Here is a 24,008-nt window from a genome sequence, read left to right as displayed (position 1 = left end):
AACTCTGATGACCTCATCAGGATTTTTTCTGCAAGTTCTTTGGTTGTTCCTGAACCAAAAATGACTTTTTGTCTCATTAGAAGAATGTAACGGTGAAAACAAACTTGGAGGCAGGAACTCAGGCAGCCACAGGCAAACATTAAAATAGCAGGATGTCGTAGGAGATAAACTGGCTTCAAGATCAATTTATGAGGTGGAGTCTAACAACCCTCAAGAGATGACCGAGATTTTGCCAAAAAACCTTTGAGTAGCAAGCTATTTGGAAGGTACATTTTCCAATAAGGGCTCAGAAATCAGACTGGAAACTTTCACTGGGGACATCAGATATTCAGCTGCATGCACAGCTGCTCAGTATTAGCAAATATGAGGAATATTTTATAGACTGCATTAAGGTATGACACTACAAACTGTTTCCACTGGTGCTGAGCATGCATTAAAACTCACCGCAGGTACCAGGATCTGCTGCTGATTCCAAGCAGAAGCATTTGTGAAAACTGACTAAAAGCAACTATGAGAATATCCCCAGAATTTTCTGGGAGAAAGAAGCTGAGGTGCTGGGGAAGATAGTGACCTCGAGGAATGCAAAAATAACTGGGAGTGTAGAACTGGCTCTCAGCAGGAGCTTTGGCAACTTCAAGAGTTTGTTTTATCAGCCAGTACAGTTTTAAAATTTCACTACTTAGCTGTTGATCACTGGTTTGTTTAGACAATGACTTACATAGGCTTCATTATCTTCTTCACACCACTCAAATTTTGCACTCTGTGTGGACACTGAGTCAAAATAGTTATGCCTAAATCGACAGATGCAAAGTTTGGTCTCAACACCTGTCTTTGAAAGAAAATAAATACTGCCCACTGCAGACAGTGCATCTGGCTCCATGACCAACATAATACTCAAAGCAAGCTATACAGATAATCAACACAATGCAAAGACAAACATATCTGTATGTATGTGAAAGAGAAGGAGAGACAAATGCCCAAACTGACTAAAATATATGTCCGAATACCTCATTCTGGAACTATGTATGTATGGATTCTGGGCATCTAATTTCAAAAGCAGTATTTGCAGTCCAGGCTTCTTATGCCAAAGAGCTGACAATGCAGCCATGTTCCTTAGACATAGGAGACAAATATCCCAGTTTGCAAATTAGCAGGTCATCTTCAATTCAAGTACTATCAAATACATCTTCAGATTTAAAACCAAAGGAAGAGAGGAAACTAATGATTCCTGCTCTTATATATGGACCCCACTCTAAACAAGAGAAATTTCATTAAGAACAAATTAGGAATGGAAACCGAGCCCAGAACTTAAGTATTGTCTGGTAATCATTTTGTCTGAATACATGATCTGTAATAGCTTTTCTTTGCATCCACTGGGGATGCTGATAATGAAACTGCAGCTTAAACAGACTTTTGTTTTTTTTTTTTTTTTCTGAAAAGTATGTCTGTTCCTTCAATCCAGGAATTCCGATCCATACACCTCCACACTAAAGCCCTCCCATCTACTGTACAGCTGCTGTGGATACTCCCGAATGGAAAACAGTGAGCAAATATCTGCAACATGAAGCTGGACTATTATTCTACCTGAAAGAAGTGACAGGATTCACTGCGTTCCTGTGGCTATTTTACCAGTGGCCATGAATCTATTAGAACAGAGATTAAATGAAAAAAAAACCCACACCCTAGAGGAACAAAATTAATCTGGCACATATTTTTGATAAATAGTACCATTGTTCGTGTTATTTTGTCTTTGTTCCCCCTGTACAAGTTTTCATCACTGCAGCTCTGCTGGTTCTGCTTGTGCCAGTGAAAAAAAAGGGCAGAACACAGTCTTCTTTAGAATGTTGCTTCTTCCTTCTAATACAGCTTTAGTTTTCCATCTCTTATTTAGTACTTTAATTGTAGAGTGATTTTTTTTTAATGAAAGGTGATACATAAAAGGTCACACACTTCATAAAAGCCACACTGTAAGGCATCTGTATGTACCGGTTCCAGATTAAATTGTAAAAGTCACTTTTGTTCTTACCGTGCTCCCCCAGAGGGAAGCCCCACATACACAGTTTATGCAATTACTGCTGCCTCTCCAACCCCTGAGACTACAGCAATTGTTTTACAGGTGGGTCCACTGCATGATCAAGTCACTTCCAGGCTAAATGCTAATGCAGGGCACAGTCCAGACCACAGCTCATCACTTAATAGACTGCAAATTAACGACAGAAGATGTGAGATGAGGAATCCTAGTACTTGCACTGATCATGCAGTCAACGTGTATCAGACTTGCAGAACAAAGAGGTTTGGCTAGTGCTCATTTTAATTTGAACACACACAATCCTTGACTCCTCTCAGGTTAAGTAGTTCTCTTCTGGATGTCCCACTGAATGGATACAGTCAACCAAACTTTTCACAGATGGTTTTGTACAGCTGCACAGAGAGTTATGAAGGCAATAAAACACAGCAGAATACCATATTGAGAACAAAGCTATAACAGGATATTAGCAATTGTTATTACTTAATATTTGCTGATGAAAACCTTCATGGCCTAGTAGACAGAACTAGATAGCCAAAAAGAACAGAAACATCTTAGAATAAGAGACGACAAAATCTGTCAGAAGAGTTAAAAACAAACAACGTGCACATCCAAGCCAATGAATAGATACTGACAAAGCACTGTTTTCATGCATGTTAGCAGTCACAGAGATCAAATCTCAGCCTTTGTAAATAACCAACCTGTTGCTGCCCTTCACTTCATCCAGCTCCTTCTGCAGCCTGGCGCTCTTCTCCTCTTCCTCCTGAAGCTTCCTCTTTACCACACGCAGCTCCTGCTGGGCTTCACACTTAATGTCATTGGCTACAACCACTGCAGTCTGCAGATCAGCTTGAAAACGCCTCCACTCTTCTGTATCTTCCTGGAAAGAGCAATCAGAACCCCAAACCGTTTGCTGTAAAAATGCACCTACTTGAGCCAAGCACTTAATCTACTTCAGTGGTCACAAGCAACTGAGATTTCACCACAATTTCAAGATGCTGCTGAGGTCAAACTAAATACTTGCCTCTTTACACAGTGGTGATGAGATTGGAAGGATGTATAAAGAACTTTCTGCAGTTGTTCTAGAAAAATACTATGCTTCTCTCAAATCCAGTATTGCAATAAAGGCTCAGCTTAGCTTAGTCATGGAGTCAAAGCCTTACCTTCATTTGCTTAGTCAGAGCCTTCAGCTGCCTCTCTGTATCTTGTTTTTGTTCTTCCAGCTTCATTGCTTTGCCTAGGAACAGTAAATAAAGAAAAATATTATTAAACACGTAAGGGAAAGGGTGAAAAGTGAAAATAGGAGGGCAGAGCAGCCTATTTGGTTTTGCTTCTAGTAAGTCCACACACCCTGGAGCACTCGAGGGGACACTGGTGACATGAGCCACTCATGCCACCAGGTGGCAGCTCCCCTGCCCCAACGCGACGGCAGCCTCCGCTCGACAGCTCTTACTGGGGCTCTTCCCTATAAGCTCTTTCAAAGGACAATAATTCCAGTTTCTGAAGTGGGCAATACAATATTCACTGAATAATGAGGCTTGGAGACTGTCGCTAATATCATTTCTATAGCACTAATTGTTAAAATAGTGACTTTTGTGCATTAATTGGAATATTTCTGATGTGAGGCTCTGGTCACACATATCAAGATGTGCCGCCTCCTCCCTGTTGCAGCCACAACTCACCCTCCCAAGTAAGTTCACTTAAATCCTTTTTTCAGCTCCACCTACTTTCTAGGTCACTGATGAGCTGGTTATTGTGAAGTTTTATAGCACGATGTTGTTCCACCTGATCCTCCAACTCAAAAATTGTCTCTTTCAGGTTTTTGATATCTGCTTCATTCTCCGACGTTTTTTCCTGCAGCTTCTGGCTGGTTCTGCTCAGTTGCTCAGCCTGCCGGTCACACAGCTCCTTCAGCTGAGCACACTCATTCTCAGCCTGGAAGAGAGGAAAAAAAGCTGCAAGTCTGTCTATATTTCCTAACAGATATCACTCATTAGAGATTTTACTGGACTTAAGAATTGAACCCGTGTTCTAAGCATTGTATAATCTGAGTTTTGATGCTAATGTGACAGTTTCAGGAAACACAGATGAGCTACTAATGTCAGTTTTCTTTCCTAGTCATAGAGATAATAAAACAAGATGCTAGAAATGAAATTAAGTTCTTTGTATGATGACCATAATTCCAAACCCAAACTCTACAGGTAACAAACAGAGAGAAATGATATTCCTGGAAAGCTCCACATCTATTCATGTGTTAAGTCATGAGAGTCATATCACTACCTTAGGGCCAAGATGATGATCAGTTTGTCCACGTTAACAATCTTCCTGCTTTTACCACGTGCATTTTCAATGGATTGTGAAAACATACATAGTAGTGCTAGCTACTGCAGATAAGCATATTTTCTGGCTATAGGACATCTGGAATTACTGAAGGGGGAATCTGCTGCACTTCAGTTTGTTGGCTCAGGCCCACAGACAGATGCTCCCAGGTTTGGAGGAAATCTCTGAGTACGAACAAGCCATGGAAAAGCAAGGTGCAGGCTGCCAACTCAGCAAACAGCACTGGCACAGCCTGATGGAACAGCAGCCTTACAGAAGCCTGTGGTCTTGTTTGGGTGTCACAAATAGCCAATGATTCAAAACAGCTTAATTTGAGGGAAAGGAAGAGTAAAAAGGAGGAAATCTGTGGTTTCCAAACCAAGCAATAGAAGTTTGGTAGAGAGTCTGAGCACTCAGCAGTTTTTCATTTACTCTTCATGAACTGCAGCCCTAGCAAGCACTTGGGAGCTTCCTCTACTCACTCCATTTGCTGTGGTCACCTGTTGAAGCTGAAAGGACATCTGGATTTTTTAATTTCCCCTGCAAATGGCCAATTTTTCTGTTTTTGTCACGATCCCTTCCCCATTCAGGAAAGGCTGAACATACTGATTGTCACTCTGTCTGTAGTGGTGGGACTTAATCACTGGCTTGTGCTTTATTAACACTTGTTTGATGATGCCTCATGTTGCAGCTCTTCTGAACATCCAGGATTGCACAGAAAACAGGAACAGTTATTCTTGGGAAAATATGCATACAGCAGCAGAAGGAGACAATATCATACAATTCCAGCTTCCATTCAAAACTAGTTAAAGCAATTTAAATCCTGGACACTTACAATCAATGGCTCAATAACCATCTAAAGGCCAGCAATCACTTACTTATGAAAGGACAAACAGCCATTATATTTTACAGCTGCTACTACTTTACCTTAGAGAGCAGACCCTGAATGTGCTTCAGTTCACTGTTTGCCTTCAGCAGCTCTTGTTTAAGCTCAGTGCAAGATGCTTCTAACTGATCCTTCTCTGCATGGGCTACTTTCAGCATCTCTTGCACCTCGGAGTTGTCTGTGGTACATCCCATCGCGCTGATTTCTGCGGCCTTTTGTTTCTCACTCTCTAACTGGGTCTTGAGAGAGCCATTCTCAATTTTTAGACCTTCTAAGGCAATTTTACAGTCCTCCAAAGTTTTTGTCACTGTGCTGTTGCTCTGCTGTTCTACCTCGAGAAGTTTGAGCAGCTTCTCATTTTCTTCTCTCAGGCTTGTAATCACCTGCTGGGCATCTTGATGCTCCCTTTCTAAGCTTCGTAGGCTGCTGGTTAACTGTTGCTGAATATTGAGCAATTTCTCTCTTTCAAATTGTGCTTTTTCAAGAACTTCTGCACATTTCTGCTCCAGTTCAAGGACCTTCCCCTCCTGAGCCCTGTTTTCTTCATTCTTGGATCTCTCTTGAAGGAGAGTCATTAGCTTTTCATTTTCTTGGTTCAATTGTTCTGCTCTGTCCCTATGCTGACGAAAAGAAGTCTCCAGGAGAGCTTTCTCTTCCACTAGCTTCTCATTTTCTGCTGTCAGCTCCTGCACCATTTGCTGTTGATCCGACAGCTCCTGCAAAGTGGCTTGTAATTCTTCCGCTGTGCTGTGGTGATTCTCCTCCATCTTTTGTATTCTCTCTGTGAGAGATGCAACAGAAAGGTCACTAATATTGTTTGGAGAACTTCCTGCAGTGGAGCATTTGGAACCTTTCAAGTGGTTGCTATTGGAAGATGTTGGCCTGGAAGGTACATCTGCTATATGTTCAAAATCAGATGCATCAGGTGACAAGGAAGCTTTAGTTACATCACTGCTGGAAGAACCCGAATTGCGCAGTGCACCCCCGTGCACGTGCTGCCGGTGCTCATCCATTTCACCTCTCAACGCATTTTTTGATGGGCTTCCAAAACTGGACTCTTGGGTAGTTGGGGTTGGGAGGCTGCTGTCAGCTCCACTGCTTGTTGTTGTGTCTGAGAGAGGAGAGTTCTCTAGATAAAGCAATTTCTCTTTTAAAACACGATTTTCTTCTCCCAGGCTAGCAAGCTCTTTTAGAAAAGTCCTGTTTTTTTCCTGAAGGGTCCGTATTAATGGGTCTATATCAGCAGGTGATACTGTTTCTAAATTTTGGTTGGAAGCACCCATTCCTTCAGCGTTAAGTGACCCTTTCTCTTTGCATTTTTTCAATTCACAACGGAGTTTGGTGATCTCAGAATCTTTCGTCTTCGCTTCTGCCAGGAGTTCTTTAACCTGAGATTCCAGAACAGCCTTGTCACCGGTTTCATTCTCTTGCTTGGACTTGCTAGTGGGGCGCACGTGTTTGGTAGGAGTCAGTGTACCAGAAGAGGTGGGGCTGGGTTGCGTTTTCCTAGTATTGGCTTGACCACGCAATACAGCTCGCTCTCTGGATACAGAGGATGATATTTCCCGGGGTGCTGGAATCCCTGTGCGCTTTGCAGCTGAAACTGTTCCTTGAAGGGAAAGAGATGAGGCAAATTTAGTTAGTTCATAAAGAAAACAAGTCATCCGACAACAACACTAGAGCCCAGAGCAGTCTTGGAAAAAACACCTGAGTGTTTGAATAGGTTTAGTCATGACTGTGTGGATTCATGTTTCAACGGCTTGTATTATTTTGTGTTTCTTCCTCTCTCACCCCCACAAAGGAACACAGGCTGCTGTACTTTTTCCCAGAGTAATAATATAAGGTCTAGATACTGTAATACATGAGTGGACACCCCCAATGCCAGGATATTAATTATTTGAAAATAAAAATTCTTTACACTACTTTGTGAAATACTGAGTTTAAACCTATTCATTTCCAGTGAAAATAGCTTAAGAAAACATACTATCTGTGAAAAAAAGTAATTTTATCACACATAAAACTAATGTATTTGCATTATTTACATTATGCTCAGTTCATGCAGATCACCATTAGAAAGGTCTGAAATGTTTAGACTGACTGCAGATTCTGTGAAATACAAAACTCTCCTGGCACTTCTAACACTAAGACAATTGAGACGCTGCAGCTTCTTGCCAAGATGGATGAGAGATTTTTCATGTCATAAATTCCCATCCTCTTACAGAGGAAGAACTAAAGGAGGTTAGAAAGTTGATGCTGTTCTGTTTGGTTGTGGTATTATGGGTGTTTTGGGTTTTTTTCTTTCTCCCCCAACCAAGTTAATGCAAAGCATTATGTGATTACAAGGGAAATAGTTTCTCAGTTGCTGATCTTCATCTTCCAAAGCTCTCTTGGAATACAGGACCATATGTACTGAAGAAACAATAAGAGCCATCCTAACCATGAACATATTAACAACCTGGTTAAAGAAAAGAAGCTGGTTCAAACAGAAGGTATTATATGCCACTACAAGCAGCAACGCTATGAATTGAAGAAATTCCTGTTTTCAGGACCTTCCTCAACAGGAAAAGCCATAAAGTACAGAGCCATAAAATTTTGGGAATGAAGAGATATCGTCTGATGTAGCCACAGAAACAGGATGCAAGGGCCAGTTATGCAAACAGAAAGGGCTAGTGACCCAGTGTTTGCAATAAAAACAAGTTCCAGAAGCGCTCTTGGGAGAAATCCTAGACTCAGCTACCTCTCCCATGTTCGGGAGGCTCTCTTTGCTGGAACACACAAGCAGCATCCACAGAAAACCACAGGGCAGTGAGGACCAAAGGGGGAACAGACTCTCTGCTGTACAACTGCGTGGCTACTGCCTTACACTGCAAGCAACTCCATAACCCTCCCAAAGCACTCCTCACACGTTGAGGAAATCTCTATCAGTAATACAGGGCAGAGAAGGGTTAATATTAACACTACCCAGTTTGCTCAGCATCTCTTTTGAAGAATGCACTAGGTTTATAAACCCCACACCACCAGGAGCCCCTCCTCCTCCCTCCCAAACAAACATGCTCTGCAACAGGCACAATAAACACCCAGAGACAAAGAGCAGCTGAAGAAAAGACCCCTGAACACAGGAGCCTGTGCTGGGAGGAGAGCACAGAACAGGCTCTGTGATGGCAGGGGCATGATAAGGCCAGAGACAAAGGCTCCAGTGTTTATGGGAAGAGATAGCAGGGCCAGGCTGGCCGGACGGCCAGCAGCCCACACAGCTTCATTTAGTCAGCTACAGCTGGAGGCACCAACAGACCCAGGCAGCTCCGGGCTCCCCGGTGAAAAGTGCAACGCCAGCAGAGAGGGGAAGCTTTTCCACTGTAACTCCAGCGGCTGCGGGTGCAACTCCAGCCCTGAGAACTCATTTCAGAGCTGAAAACCCCCACCTCACTGCTCATCCCATTTCTTAACCTCAGGGCTCCCAGCTGCCAAGATCTGGCACCTGTAAAGCACATCCACACTGAGATCAGCAGACAAGTAAAGCTTTTAGTGTCAATGCAGATAACACCATAAGATGAAGAACAAGAGGAAAATGGAATGGACCATGATGTGGTGCGTTGCTTCCAGCAGAGAAACACCAGCTCAGCACATCTCCATCTTGCTGAGAGGCAAAGGATCCTGTGGGCTGAACCCCAGGTGTCCAGGCAAGAGAGCACCAGGCCTTGTTTGAATGTCTCCTGAGCATAGAGCAGGACAAGCATCCAGAGTAGAGCAGGAGTGCTTACACAAGCTATAGTTACTCTACAGATTTAAGATGTAAAATATGCACTACAAATGGACACAGATGTTCTCTGATGTATCCTAAAGAGCAGATTTAAAGCCTTCTGATATGTCCTGGACTTTCATTCAATCTGAAGGAGTTTTCTACCATTATAATAAGTTTTCGTGACAAAGCAAGTGCCCCAAACAACTTTTTTCAGTGCCCAAACTAGTGCAATGACATGACTATCACCTGGTACTGACTGCGTAGTGTCATGTAAGTAGTGGGTACTGCTGACTTTATTACAAGAAATAATGATGCTACTACACACTGGCACAAATCGCATAGCACAGAGAAAAACAGCTTTTCCCAAGAGAAATGTAGCACTTCTGGTAGCAATGCCAATGTGCTCATAATCGCCACCAGATGACAATTGCAACATGATCCTGAGCAATGGAAGACGTATACGTAAGGACAATTAAGGACATTTAACTGGGATTATCTGTACTTCACCAGTTTGCCAACCAGTGCAGGCTCTGAGCTTATTCAACCTGTTCCATGTGTTTTGTAAGACTCCACGCTCTGCTGACTTGTTCTGTCATAAATCAAAACATTTTCTAACCATCAATAACCATTAACCAACCTGTTTCATGACGTAGAAGTGTTTATACATTTTCCTCTCTCCACCCTCCAAAACAGTGCCACGCAATATTAAAAAGCCACAGAGAGCCCAAGAAAAAAAAAAAAATGAATGCATATATATATTGATTACAAAGCACCAAAATGAGTCTAAACACTACTTTAAAGTCTATGTGGCTCCCCCTCTGAATGACCTTGAAACTGAGCAGTGTAGCAGTTACAAATGGAGCCGCCAGCCCCGCAGCCCCGGGCACCCACTGTGCATTTGGGCTGTACAAGTCACCCTGGTGACCCGATTAGCCCGGCAGCCCACACTGGTTACGGTCCATGGGAGACTCCAGACAGATGCGGCTGCCAAGCTGCAGAAGCCGATCTGGGGTTGATTTATGCTGCTGCTTAATGTGGCTAGAATCACAAAGAACTTCACTTCCTAGAAAGTGCTGCTGCTTTTGAGCAGGGAAGAGAAAAACATCAGCTCTGCATCTCAAAGAGACATTCTGGAGAAACAAAAACACAAACAAACCAACCCACCCAAACAAAACAACACCAAGCCATTGGGTTTTGGACCAAACCTTTCTGTTTGGTCAAAACAGTGTCATGGCAGCTCATCCTGTTTTTTCTGTCCATCCGCCCTGCCCAACCTGTTACCTCAACTGTTCTCTTGCCAAGTTCAAGAACTCTTTCCCTCTGTCCCACATATTCAAGCTCAAGCTACTTCTGACCAACAGTGTATTTCTCATTCTGTTTGCACCATAGCTAACCAGCCCTTCTCCCAGTCCCACACCCACTCTGCTAATTGCCTTAGCTGGCATTCCCCCACTTCAGAGCAACCGGGAATTACTCCTGAATTACTCCACTCAGTCATTGCCTTTCAACCTGTTTTGCTTGGACTGAGGTCACCTCATCATCATGTCCTTCGCCTCAGCACCCAGTAAGAACTCAATTTTCAATATCAGCTGTACTATTCAAGGTGTGAAGGATTAAACCCTAACATGTACATAGAGCTTAAAATTGTCAAAGTGCTTTAAAATTAACAGCTATTTAACTCTAATCCTCTGAAACACATAATTGTTAACTCTAGGTTACAGGACAGGGAAGCAGAGAGAATGAAAACGCCTCACCCAAGGTCACAGTAAGTCAGTGAGGATTAGGACCCTGGAGCTCCTGGCAGTTTGTTTGCACCACTTTCTGCCAGGGAATCCTCACAGACTTTCCACTGGTGTCAGAAACAAAGTACAACTTTAACAAGATAAAAGTTGACCCTTTATGACGATCTTCAGGCATTTTAATCCCATTTTCAGCACAGCTATGAAGGATCAAGATTACTCTTCAGTTTTTCCACATAACCATCTATATTTGATCTAAACTCTCAGCACCTGCCACATCAGCTCCCAATGGCAGCACCCACAACCAGAAGGAAATGGAGAAACCCATTTCCCAGTCCCCCAGGGTGGAACACGTAGGGCTGCTGCTCAGGAGTGACACCCATAGTGCTGGCAGAATAAGGGACAGGATGACTTTCTGGGATTCCATAAGTTTATCAGCCATCACACTCTGTGTCCTCCAAGATAGCACATTATAACCATCTTCCCAGTGAAGTACTAGCTTTGAAGTTACATTTATTTTACTTGACTCTTAAGTATAATTAACAGTTCAAATACCTGCTTCTCTAATCCCAGAGAGGAGGAAGAATCTCAACTGGGAAGTAACCTCATTCGACCACACAACCACCTTTGGAAACGTTCTAATTTCTGCCTTGAATCTATTTTCTGGAACTGGAGTCAATAGAAGGTTATTTGCCTCTGGCTTTTGTGCCATTTGTCTCCCACAACCTGCCCTTTTCTTAATCCTTCCCTCCATCAACATATTAATAACCCAAAGGTTAATGCCATGGGCTTCTGCTGTTCCACGGACAGAATTAACAGGGAATGTTCTGTTTTGTACTTTCTTCCTAAAATTTAATCCTGCCAACTCTTAAGCTAAGAGCAATAAAAACATTTTCTTCAACATATTTAAAAATCTGTGTTAGCAATGCATTCTTCCACAGTTTAAGCATGTACTAAGTCTCCTGCATGTAGAGGTCATCTATGTAATTTCAGCATGCTGATCATTGATTCATTCCAGAAAGCATTTCAGTCATGTAAGACTGCAACATGAAGACAGATGCATGTTGGGTGTGATGTTTTTAAACAATGGGTAGCTTATTTGAATTGCAAGGGCAGGATAACAAGAAATAAAAGAAAGCTATTCATAGGACTCCGCAATGTTAAAGTCATACTTTTCAAACTGTTGCCTGAAGACAAGTTTGTACTCTCATGATTATCTGCTGCTCTGGAAGGACTGTGATATCTCTTTAATTCTAGCTCTGGCATTTGCAACAGACCAGCTATTTCACTTTGCCATCGCTCCCACCTCAAAAAAGGATAGTGAAACAAAAGAGATTGCAACAAGGAATTTGGGGCTAACTCATAGCGTTCCTGACAACAGAAGACAGTGACTCTTCCATTGTCCCAGAATTCCATTCCCATGTCCTAAGATATTTTAATAAATTTTGCCATCTGAACAGAATTCCCAAGCCTCAGAAAAGTGATTTCTGCAATACCTTGAGGGAAAGGTTAGTATAAATCAAGTGGACTGGAAGCATTTAGCAGAATGGCTAAACAAGGAGAATATTATTTACAGCTCATGCTTGTACAGCAAATAAAAAGAGTTATTAAACCTCCCCATGCAATTGTACTGTGCTCTATCACATGTGATTTAGCTGAAATAGGTCTTATCAGTTTTGGTTTTCAGCTTATCCTCTGGCTGTGACTTCGGTAGATCCTGGACTCAGCAGGACTGCACTGACTCAGGTTTGCTGAGATCCTGCAGAGGATCTGCAGCAGTGCTGGTAACGTACAGCAGACAGGTAATGCAGCCGTGCACTCACATGTGCCCAGTCTTGCCTGTGTAAGGTCCCATTACTATTTTTAGCCAACTTGGAATTTCTTATGCAAAACAAATCTGGGTCACAGACATACCTTAATCACATGTGGTTTATGATGCCTAATGTAGGAAGTCAAAATACAGATGTCTAGTGCCATTTCAGATGCCCCTTTGGTATATGCCCCTTCACTGATCTGAAAGATTAGACAGTACCTGTGGGAGACCCGTCCTTTGCTCGAGAGGCAGACAGAGCAACTGGGGTGTCTGAAGACATCTAGAATGGCACTAGACATTGAACTGAACAGTCAGACTTTCACAACACTTTTACAGGCTGGTGTTACAAGGCATGCAATAGCAGCTTTTATGTGCCGTCTTCAGAATTCCTGCAGTACCCAAGTACCACACAACAAACAACTAAACAGAATGCATTAATATGTGACTTCGTGACATTGTCAGTATCAATTTAGTCACAGCCAGATCAGCAAAGATGGTATTAGCTTGGAGCCATTGCATTCTCTGTTGAGGCCCTGTGATAAAGAGATACATGTTACAGGGAGCTCAGCCATATTTTCTGTCTTCTTTTGTCACCTCAGAGTAAAGTTTTCAAGAACCTAATTAACTTGGTGCTTAAAATCCATTTTCCTAAAGGGGCTAAGCCACTAAGAGCTCAAAGCTTAACTGAAAGCCCGGGGGACTGGGCAGATCACATACCCTGCTCCAGCATTGCTCCTGAGATCGATATTGAGAATGATTAAGAGTGAACCAGGAATGTCCTTTGGGAAATGGCTATAAAGCACAGAAAGATTGATGTACATTTGACTCTTTTAAAGTACTTTTTAATTAAAAGATTGAGTTTTTCACACATACCTGCTTCACTGAAATGCCCTATTTTTCCCTGCTCTTTTTTCCCCTTTGTTTAAGCAAATGAAATTGTTAAACAACTTCCCTGCTAAACAGAGATCATCTGATATTGTAATGAATGAGCAATACTGATAAATTTAATGGCAGCATGAGAAAAAGCAAACGTAACTGCTGAAAAGTAGGGCAGATATAACAACTCTCACTCATGCTGCTGTGCTCTTTCATACAGATACCTACACAGAGACATGCTAACAGTAATGCAGTTTGATAACAAATACTGAACAGATGCACGTAACTAAATCGACCTACAAAGAATATCTGAATCATTTCTAAGTGCTTCTTGGGGGCTGGAATGAGGATGGGATTGGATGCCGAAGGCCAGATTTTCAAAGAGGTACCTACTGCTATTTTCAAAACTGCTTACGCCGTTTAGAACTTCACATTTGAGAGCAAAATGTCTGAAACTTCTGGCCCACCATCAGCTTTGATACAAATCAGGATAAAGAATGACACTGCTGTACTGTGACAAACTATTACAGCTTGATCTGCTTGATACACAAAGGGAATGAGTTGAATGGGTTAGCTGGCAGCATTTTACAGTGACCACAGTGCTAGACACTACTTGGGATAATCCTCAATAACTCAGAAGAGCATACCCTTTCCATCTCTTTTAGGGCTGTCCTATAGAAAGACAATGTTCTCTACTACCTAGTCTTCATGCAACAAGGAACAAAGCAAACCTAGGCTTGGCCAGCCATGGTTCTCCAGAATTAGTCTGTTTGTGGAGTATTAGTCATGGAGCCAACACCTTTAGAGGTCAGCAACTCTTTGGGAAGGTTCACTTGGACTCCACCCAGCTTTAAAAAAGACAAGGAGATGGCTACAAAACAACAAAGGTGGTTTTGATAATCTAACACTAATTATAGAGAAGCATCTGCTCAAATAAGGCCTTCTACTCCATTAAACACTGAGACTAAAAGTACTGATAGCTACACAAAGGAGTGAGAGATCTAAGAAAGAATCAAAAGTTATATTACAAAGTATTAGGGAACAACAGATACCTGTATTTGAAAAGTTACACTACAAGAGATTCCAAAGAAAAAGCATTAATAAGCATCTTGATCTGAGCAATTCGTAATTTAAGACTACAAACACAACTGACATTAGAGCTGTAGACTTTGTAAAGTTTGGCTTATTTTTTGTTTTAATTAGATGATATGAGTCTAGAGATCTGGGGTGCAAGAAACACATGAGAAAAAACACTATTGGTAACTCAAAAACTAAGTAATGACAAAACTACTTGTCATCAACTTAAATCTGCAGATGAACTGCTGGTAGGACATTCTTTTGAAGGGTGGCCACTAAAAGAGACTCTCCCATGGTAGGAATGTAACCCAATAGGAGGAACGACCTTATATTTGAAGTATCTCCACTTAGTTCAAATTTTGGCATCAAAAACAAGCAAAAAGTGTACAGATGTACTGTCCAGTACCCTTAGAATCCTCAAAAGGCTCTATTTACCCTGTCCCCTTCAGTAAGTTATATAGTGATTTTAGAAAATATCTCTGGGGAATCTCTGCTGCCCAGTTAAGGAATTTCTTAAAATCACAAATATTTAATTTTCAACTTGTTGGATTCAACCTGATCAATAACTCATCTTGTTCTTTCTTACATAGAAAATCCCATTTAACTCTTCCAAAAAAGTATTAAAACACAAAAAGCTCAGCTCTTCTCAGCCTCTGCTGGTTCCAAGCTCCTAGCATAGACACAAGCACTGAAGCTCAAGTTCACACTGTCACATCTCAATGCTATTGCAGTGGAAACAAGGTTGCATTCAGAATGCAAATGAGTGGAGATCTGATCAAATCCTGTTCACAAAGTCTCATTGTGAATTTCAGCTGGCTTTCTTTCCTCTTTATGGGACTATTCACATACAATTCCCCTCTGAAGAACAGCAGTAGTTAAAATCTCTACTCAGAGAAACATGCCGGTGTCTGTACAGCAGAGTTCCTCTGAACATTTCTTACACCATCTACTTGGGTTTTCTGAAGGTTTAAGCCTCAAATGAAAACTGAGTCTTGGATATGCCCATGTCACATATAATACAGTTTTTTACCCACTACAAAAACCGTGCAGTTTGTATCATAAGAGGAAACTTTTGCTCAGAAGTCTAAGTACCAAAGATACATCTCTGAAGTACACTGGCAAAGCTAAGAGGAGGCAAGAATTGTTCTGTGCACATGTATCCTTAGCTAGCATGCCCAGTCACTGCTTTCACAAATGCGAATTTCCCTTTTAACTCGAGAGTCAAGAAGCATTCAAGGGGCTTCACTGTGCCACAACCTCAGGCATGGAGGGAATTGTGAGGGTACCACTGCATTCACCTCTGCAATGAGGGATCCAAAACCCCAACGTACATCCCGTCTGCCAACACAGGTGCAGAACACAAGTGCAATTGCAATCGCTGCTTTGGATTTCTAGAGTACCCAGCAACCTGGCATAACAAACACAGAGACATCCAAAGCAAATGGTCTAGCAAATGTTCAGAGAAACTCTATATCGTACACTCACTGGAATGTCCCCCCGGTAAAATCAAACCTACTTTTTTGGGAACCGTTAATACCAGCGGGCCTGCCAAACACTTTAGTCACCTGCTAACTATACCCCTTGTCTACCTCCCAAAAACAGAATTACTAAAACTTTCTGTATGTAGCACTATTGCAAAATTAATCTGATGGAAGTTACAGAAATCCAGAATTTTCCTTTTTAAAAATAAAGTCATCTCTACTTGCTGCTTCTTTTTATCCAGCTTGACAATTTCCACAGCCATCATAGTTTATTGAAAAAATATAATTTTATATGCCTTAAGAGGGCCTTGACTTTGTATATTTGTGATACTAGCACACCAAAATTATAGGGATTTCTGTGTACTGTGATACCTCCCAACTCTGTTGTGGGACATTTCCTGCCTACGCACCTGGCAAAATGAGATAAAATCAGGTATTATCACCTCATACTTACAGCAAAGTGAATTTTAAGTCAGACTATTCTGAGGTTTTTATTTTTTAGACAATTTCTGGTCAAAACAACACCTGAGAAAAATATCCATAGGAGTTACCTAAAACCTCCTGGCCCAAGAAAGCAAAAGGGAAGTAAAAAGAACCCTGTTCCTTCCAGACAAGTCAGGTGCTGTGGATCACCCCTCTAGGCTACCAAAATCTACCTCACATCACAGCTATAAGCACAAAAAGTAACCAAAACCCAATTTTAAGTGGAAAAACGCTTGATATCAATATTTGCACACTTAAAAGGAGAACTTACTCATCCTGTTTATTTAACTGTTCATGAGGCCATGCCGTGAATTGAATCATGGAACCAATTTGGCTATAAAAATATCTGCTCATTTTTTCCTCCCCTTTTGCTTTGTTAAAGGCAGATCCTGATCTAATTCAATGTCCTGCCCACAAACACTTCGGCTTGTGCTGCTGAGTGAGCAGCAGCCACTACAGAGGAATGGAGCAGCAGCAAATGCCTTTGCACAGCACTGCTGGTGAGTGCTTTGTATTAAGAAACCATGACCTGAACCCTCCGGTTCAGGAATGCTGCCCCACGCTTGGCCAAAAAGCCAGGGCTGACCGAGCCAAAAGAACTTCTTTCCTCCTGAATTCTCCAATCCAGAAAGAGTGGAGAAAAAGGGATCAAAAATAGGAAAAGTGAAAGGAGGTTCCTCCTCTCCTAAAACAGAGAGGAGAACTTAAAAGCTAGAGGCTTTTTTAAAAATTGTTTGCTTAATGCTTATTAACCAGTGTGCATTGCTCTGGTATTCCAACTGCCTTTTGTTTACTAAAATGTGATGACCACATAATAAACCCAGTTTTATTGTTGTTTCCAGCCTGCTTCAGTGAGGGGGTGGGGAGAGGACTGCAATTTAGTTTCCACAGCTCATCCAGAGCTTTAGCTCTGCCTGGTATAGCAATAAGGGAGCCAGTTCACACTGTCCTGAATAGCTGAAACTGGGAACTGGGCTGAAATCATTAAAACTATCAATGCTGGAGGAGACACATCAAGAAATGGGACAGAAGGGGAGAGAGGAAGAAATCTCATAACTTAATGAGATGTTTATCTATAAAAAAGTTGCCCACTTCAAAGCAGGAAGAGCTTCAACTCCTTGGTGGGGAAGGAAAAAAAAAAGGAGCTTTTAATTAAAAGATCAGTCAAAGATTTTCCACAGTCAAGCAGCCTCAAAGAAACTATGTGTGGAGGAGGCTGAGAGTAATTTCTAACATGATTAGTCCATTCTTCAAACTCAACAAGGCTTTATGAAAGCAGCATTTCTCAAGATCTGGAAGATAAGGGTTGTGGAAATATCCTCAGTCTCTCAAAGAGCACTGTGTCTCCTTCCTTCCAATGCCTCCATCCTCATCCTCACCTCAGGCCTGGAGAAACACGATTGGAGCTTTGTGCCTCCCACCTTGGCTCAAGATAGATTGTAAACTCAGGACTAATGGACACCCAAATGGATACTCAGCTTTGGGTTAAGTAAAGTTGCTGCCATGTACTTTAGGTGGCCTGGAAACATACGAAATATATCTGTACATTGTTTTAGACAGTTGAAAACAGGCTGTCTTCTGCACACAGCCCTCCATTATACAAAGGTATTACCTCTGCTTTATTTCAGGAATCATATGTGGTTTTGTCTATGAGAGTAAATACTCAGATACACTTTTGAAGGTCTTTCTCTTCCCTGTCTAGCAGAGAACCAGGTTCCTGCCAATGAAATCATCATTATCCACACCCTTGTAGAAACAATCCCTACAAAACTGATTACATGAGGCATAATTATATGGTATTATAAGGATTTCTACATCTTCAGTATAAATGCTGCAATGTCAAAATGCAAAAGACCTTTAGGGTGCGAAAAATACAAAGAGTATCTTCCAGATGGAGGTAAGAAACCACCTTTGCATTTTACTTTGTTTGTATTAATTAAAACAGCTTTCTATCCTTAGTACAGGATGAGATTTCTCCAGTCATTTGGACTGGTCAGAGACAGTTCAAACAGTGATGATCAGGAAGACAATATGGTCAGTTTCTGCCTGTTTCTCTATGGCATTTCAAAAGCATTACCTTGCCACCTTCAGATTTGCTTTACACAGTCCTTTCGAAACATTCGTGCAAGATGCTTTTGCTCAAACATCCCTAAAAGAAACCATTAAGGTAAAAGGCAAGATGACCTACCTGCAAACAGGTCAAAAATAAAAGCCTGTAAGAAAACCAAATAGCCTTACAGGTTTTTCTGTCGAATTCAAGAATCCTATTGCAATGTCCCGAGGCAGAAGCCCCTAATATTTTTCCTAAGCAATTGGACAAATTCCAGTCAAGACACTAAAACTACACAGTTCTTTCATGTTGGTAACCAATGGAAGAGTGCACGTCCTTGTTTAATCCCAGTCACTCCCTACACATGCTCAGAACTGGACCCTGAAAACTCCTGTTAGCCTTACATTTTCCCAAGGGTATATTTTTCCAGTCATCAAAATCAAATTAGCCTGCAAGAACTTTACCTTTAAATTGTTGTTGATAAAAATATACAGCTTGTTAATTGTGTGCTACGCAGACTGATTAAAAGGTCAGAAAAAAGGACTTCTGCTGTAATTCTATAGCCTGAGAGAACTGACCGATGAGCACAGATCACACAAGGACAGAGGACTCTGCCTCAGAACATGCAATCCATATCTATTGATGCGTATTGAAAAACATCACTGCCCCATGAATTATAGTAGATGGAACATTTCAAAAGACATCTGCGAACACATGTCTAGTTTGGATTACAGGAATAAAGTTTATGCATGGAAAATTCAGCAGTGTCTATTATCAAAGATCCTCTTTTATAGAATATTTAACAATCATGCTCAAATTGCTTGGAGATACAGCATGGGAACATATCAAAAATAATGAAAGTATCCAAGATTTGTCAATCCACTAGTGGCAGTCTGTGAGAATCACAGAAAAATCAAATCAAGTCCTCTTCAAGCTATCCAGTGCCAATGAAATCGCAGAAGTACTTCGCTTCAATTTCACAATTTCATGTTGTTCTGAAAGCTGCACTCCCTGTGGAAACCAGGAGATTTTATGAAGGGCAAATTAGTAAAATAGAGAAGGAACTGAAAACAGAAAAAATTAGAAAAATACTTTGCTGAAATATTAGTAGAAGCCCCAAAATACAGGGCAGGTTCTGAACAGACTCCTGGCTACCCACAGGGCTCTAGCAGCAGGAAGACCAAGGTGCAGTCCTTGCCCAGATTTCTTCAGCTAGTTTTATAGCTTTAAGATCTCGAGGAGCCAAATATAACCCAAATAAAAAGCAGTAAGCTTTGTTTTTTCTCCAAGGCCAGCACTATTCCCCCCTTCTTTCACCCTTTTAGACTAATTTAATATTGTGTCAGAACAAACATACCATCACAACCATTCATTGGCTATTTCTTCTGCCACTGTCAAGCCAGTCGCAGGACATTAACTAAACTAATAAAACAATTGGCAACAAAATCAGCTTTTACATTTACTATCATACTAGATCTATTATCTGTAGATCCTAAAACACCACCAGTTCTAGTGTAAAAGCACAGTCTGCAGAGTTTTAACTGTAGGACAAGTTCCTGCTGACCCGCTCACTCAGTAGGATTCCCAGCAGAAGCTCCCTGCCTTCATCCAAGAATGGCTTTAATTTTCATCAGCAAACCAATCTAACACAAAATAAAATGCAAAAACCACATCCTGCTGCCTGCCATGCCCTAAAAGTTGTTCTTGTAAAAGCTCCGGTCCTGCCCAGAGAAAGTATTCCCACTCAGCACATCCTCCCAGCCAGCGCTGAAAACTGCTGTAAAGGCCCTTGCCTGATGATTTCTTCCATTAATTTAGCGTTCATTGACCTCTCATCTTGGGATCAGGGGACATCAGATTATCACTTAACTCCGCCTCAAACAGATACCTTCAGAGGCAGCAAGTTAGTCATACTCACAACTGAATTCCTCTAAGAAGCCAGTCCAAATTGTGACATAGTCTCTTGGCTGTACTCATTTCACTGGCCTGCAGAGCAGAGGAGCCTACTGCCATTTGACATCTGTTTGTCGGTACTTTTTCAGTATTTCTGAAATTATTTAATAGTGTCAGTCCAGTCAAGTCACATCACAAGACTAATCAACAGAGCTGGCCCTAACTGGCCTTGGAAGAGAGGCTTAAGCAAAGTAAAAATTACCCTCCAGGGGAAAATAAACTTCTTCAATACCAGTTTAATCAATGTGTTACTGCTCTGAAGAATGAGAGCATCTGTAAAACCCCCATGCGAGAATGACTTGTGGGAGGAAGAGGTGACTAAGGAATTAAACTATCCACTGGAGAGCAAATTGTGGTTTGCTGGCTCCACTGGGAACAAAAGGTCTACGGCTCGCTGCCCGAGCTCGAGGAGGACACGACTTGCTGTCGGTATTTCCATGCAAGCTGTTATGTGATTCATTAGCTTCACTGGCCCCTCTCTCCTCCCTCCCTCCTCCCCACACCATTATTAAACTCATCTGTTCTCTCGAGCTCTTGCTTGGCAGAAATGGTGTGCTGACATGTAACAGAGTTAAGATGAATGGCTCCCATGTTTAGAAGAAAGGAAGAGAAGCAGATGAGAGAGGCTAAAGAGAGTACCCAGAAAAGACCTGAACATACAGCCCAAAAAAGAAAAATAGAACTTACAAGAAATAATATAAGAAATAATACAAGACCCTTTATCTTGAAAGTCTGTTTTACAGACTATACATCCCACACTGAAGAACCCCATCCTCAAACATAAAATGAAAGCCCCCCTAGGCCAGGAAAAAACAGACACAAGAAAACAGATCAATACTGGCTTAGCATACACACTGACATTTGATATTCTCATCCAAGCCCTGTAAACATGTTTTACAAATAAGCACAGTCCCAAAAAAAAGTCTAACCCTTGGATAACCCCACCCGTCACCTTGTTCCAAGTAGAGAAGTTAACATTTCCCATTCAACTGCTTCTTTAAAGAAAGTTTTTGTACGTATTGAGTCATTTTCTCCACCTCTTCCCAAAGATTTTAATCATCACCTCACCTGGAGATGTTTAGAGGATAAACAAAACCCCACCATCACCCTGTCAACCAATATCAAAGAATCTTAGGCACTCCTATTCAGAAATACAGGCTGCCTCACTGTTTCCAAGGCAAACTAATATTTGAAAGGCTTCTCTCAATAAATACTGATGCACTGGAAAACATTGTATTCTTCCACACAGCTCCCATGAAATGTTCCCACTATTTCACAGGTGCCTTGGCCCATGTTTGTGTATCTGATGTTCCTTTAGCTTGAGGCAGCCAGACTTGGAAGCAGAAAACTAACTCTACTGACAAACTGCAGCAATATTCACTACCTTTTTACATCTTTTTCTGTGCTACTTTATAGGTGTTTTCATTCTAAAACCTCTACATGCTTTTAAAGATTAATATTGAGAGCACTCACAGCAGGAAAAGCAACCACTCACCCAGTTTACAAGTAGAGTTTACGCAAAAAACTGATGCAAACTTGGGTCACATACCACAAAAGTTCTTACAAATGATTGTAAAAATGGTTTAAAATAAGTTATAAATTTTAAGTCAGGAAAAGCCTGCTTGTAAGAATAATTTAAAAGGAGATGATACTGGGTTTTAATTTGGTTATTCCAAAAGGACCAAAATTAGAGTACCACAGTTATTCAAGACATAGGTATTCCTGAGCGAGAGCTGAATTAAGTTCATCCAAGTAGAAACAAAGCTCAACATAGACACTTCCATGTATCACATTCTAATGTGAAAAACAAGTTTTTGCATCCTAGTTGTCAAAACTCAACACAAAATCTGCTTCAGATGTCTTTACATTATTCTGATTTCCAAAGCCAGAGCTCTCACACACAAGGAACATGTCATCAGAATTTATTGTCAGCAGTGCTGTTCCTGAAACTTTTTTCATGATTAAGCAGTTTTGAGTATGTAGTTGAATGCAAAGTTCTCTGTGCTTTTCAGTCATATTCATATCTTATGAACAGTGAAGACATTAAAACAAGACTTTGTACAGCCTACACTTAAAAACTGAGAAGAGTTCAAACTGCTTAGGTGCAACAGAAGCACAACCCCTTCTCTTTCAATAAAAAACCTAAAATAAATCACAGGACAAGAGAAAACAATGGATGAAGGATTTTTAAAACCCACAGGGGGTCTGCACACTCATTTATCATCAATGCTAATAATGATAAGCTAATCCCACCACTGGCCTGCAAAATCAGAGCTGGTCTTCTCAAACTCTCATTAGAAGTTAACAGAGTACCTCCCCGTGCCTTTAGCCATCTCCCTCTTACTTTATCATTAGTATTATCCCTCCTCAAATGACAATAGCATGTTTAGTTCCAGCAAGACTTCTATAGCTGACAGTGGCCTGTGAAATCCAGATTTCAGAGCCCAGGGATGTAGACGGCCATACTTTCCAGCCTAAAGTTTAACTTTCCCGTAGGGCAGCATTTCTTCTGGTGACTGGATACTGGCTGCTTTTGTGTCCTTCATTAGCCTGCTGATTAACATACTGCTAGAGAGTTCTCCACTACACCCAACTGCTGTTCCAGCACTCATGGGCAGATCTACTGTGAGTAGCAATGCAGCATTGTTGGCTTCTTGCTTTTCTTCACAATACTAGAAATCAGGTACATATGCATTTCTTTTAACACAATAGCCATGTATCTAATCAGAAGTTATAAAGAAATCCTGACCAAGCAATAACAACTTTAATGGGATTTTGTGAATGAAATTCCCATGGTAACAGTAAGAAGCAGAGTGCAGGGAAATACAACCAATTCCAGTTTTCTGTACCTTAGAGAGTTCTAAGATTAAACAGAAACTACAAAATAAACAGCACAAATCAGCATGCCTACTGTTTTTTCCTCATTCAATATTTGAGAAACAAGCAAAATAAATCAAAAGGCAACCAAAACAGTACTACGGCATCAGGAACAAATTACTAGCCTTCCTAGTGCACAGTATAGACATTTGGCACAAGGGGAATTAGATATACCTGATACTAGCTCTTGGCTTTCTATAAAATCTGCTACTGATTAACATGCAAAGCATTACACTTCTGAAAGGACAATGGTGGGAAAACCTTCCACAAAGGCATCATTTTAAATTCTAAAGCCTGGAAAATTTCAGGCCTCAGGCCATGAACAATGGTAAAGGCGAACATAGCCAAGCTACAGATCCTGACAAGTTATATGTGCATCACTAGATAAGCTTTGTAACTTTTTAGCTGCATCATGCAGACTACATAAAATAATATCTGTCAGGCATTAAGGTCCCTCCCTTGTAGGCATTCTGTTCCAGCCAGCAAAAGATTTCTTTCTGAAAAGCTTCCCTAAGGACGGTGCTGCGATCTCAGGTACGGAGCAGTAACAAACAGCATTTACAAAGCACAAGATAAACAGCAGGAATTTCTCTGACAGTCTCAAAACCATCAGCATTAGCTCGGCTAACAGCCCCCGTTTCCGCTCAGGGCGACGCTGCGGTTAAACCCCCCGAGAACAAACCCCC

General features: G+C 41.3%; 1 protein-coding gene across 4 annotated transcripts in view; it reads right to left on the bottom strand.

Moving 5' to 3' along the window:
- SPECC1 (sperm antigen with calponin homology and coiled-coil domains 1) overlaps window positions 1-24,008 on the bottom strand; it is a 71,889-nt gene that overhangs the window by 29,956 nt on the left and 17,925 nt on the right. For all 4 annotated transcript variants that reach the window (XM_082068862.1, XM_082068864.1, XM_082068865.1 and 1 more), the window contains exons 4-7: window positions 5,273-6,840; window positions 3,754-3,961; window positions 3,190-3,263; window positions 2,728-2,906 (exon numbers count right to left, since the gene is read on the bottom strand). In XM_082068862.1, coding sequence (XP_081924988.1) covers window positions 2,728-2,906; window positions 3,190-3,263; window positions 3,754-3,961; window positions 5,273-6,840 — 2,029 coding nt within the window. The remainder of the gene's footprint in view (window positions 1-2,727; window positions 2,907-3,189; window positions 3,264-3,753; window positions 3,962-5,272; window positions 6,841-24,008) is intronic.

The sequence above is a fragment of the Streptopelia decaocto genome, assembly GCF_964273445.1.
Source record: "Streptopelia decaocto genome assembly, chromosome: 18".
NCBI lineage: Eukaryota > Metazoa > Chordata > Aves > Columbiformes > Columbidae > Streptopelia > Streptopelia decaocto.
The sequence above is the reverse complement of the archived record's forward strand: the minus strand, read 5'-3'. Positions and strand labels throughout refer to the sequence as shown.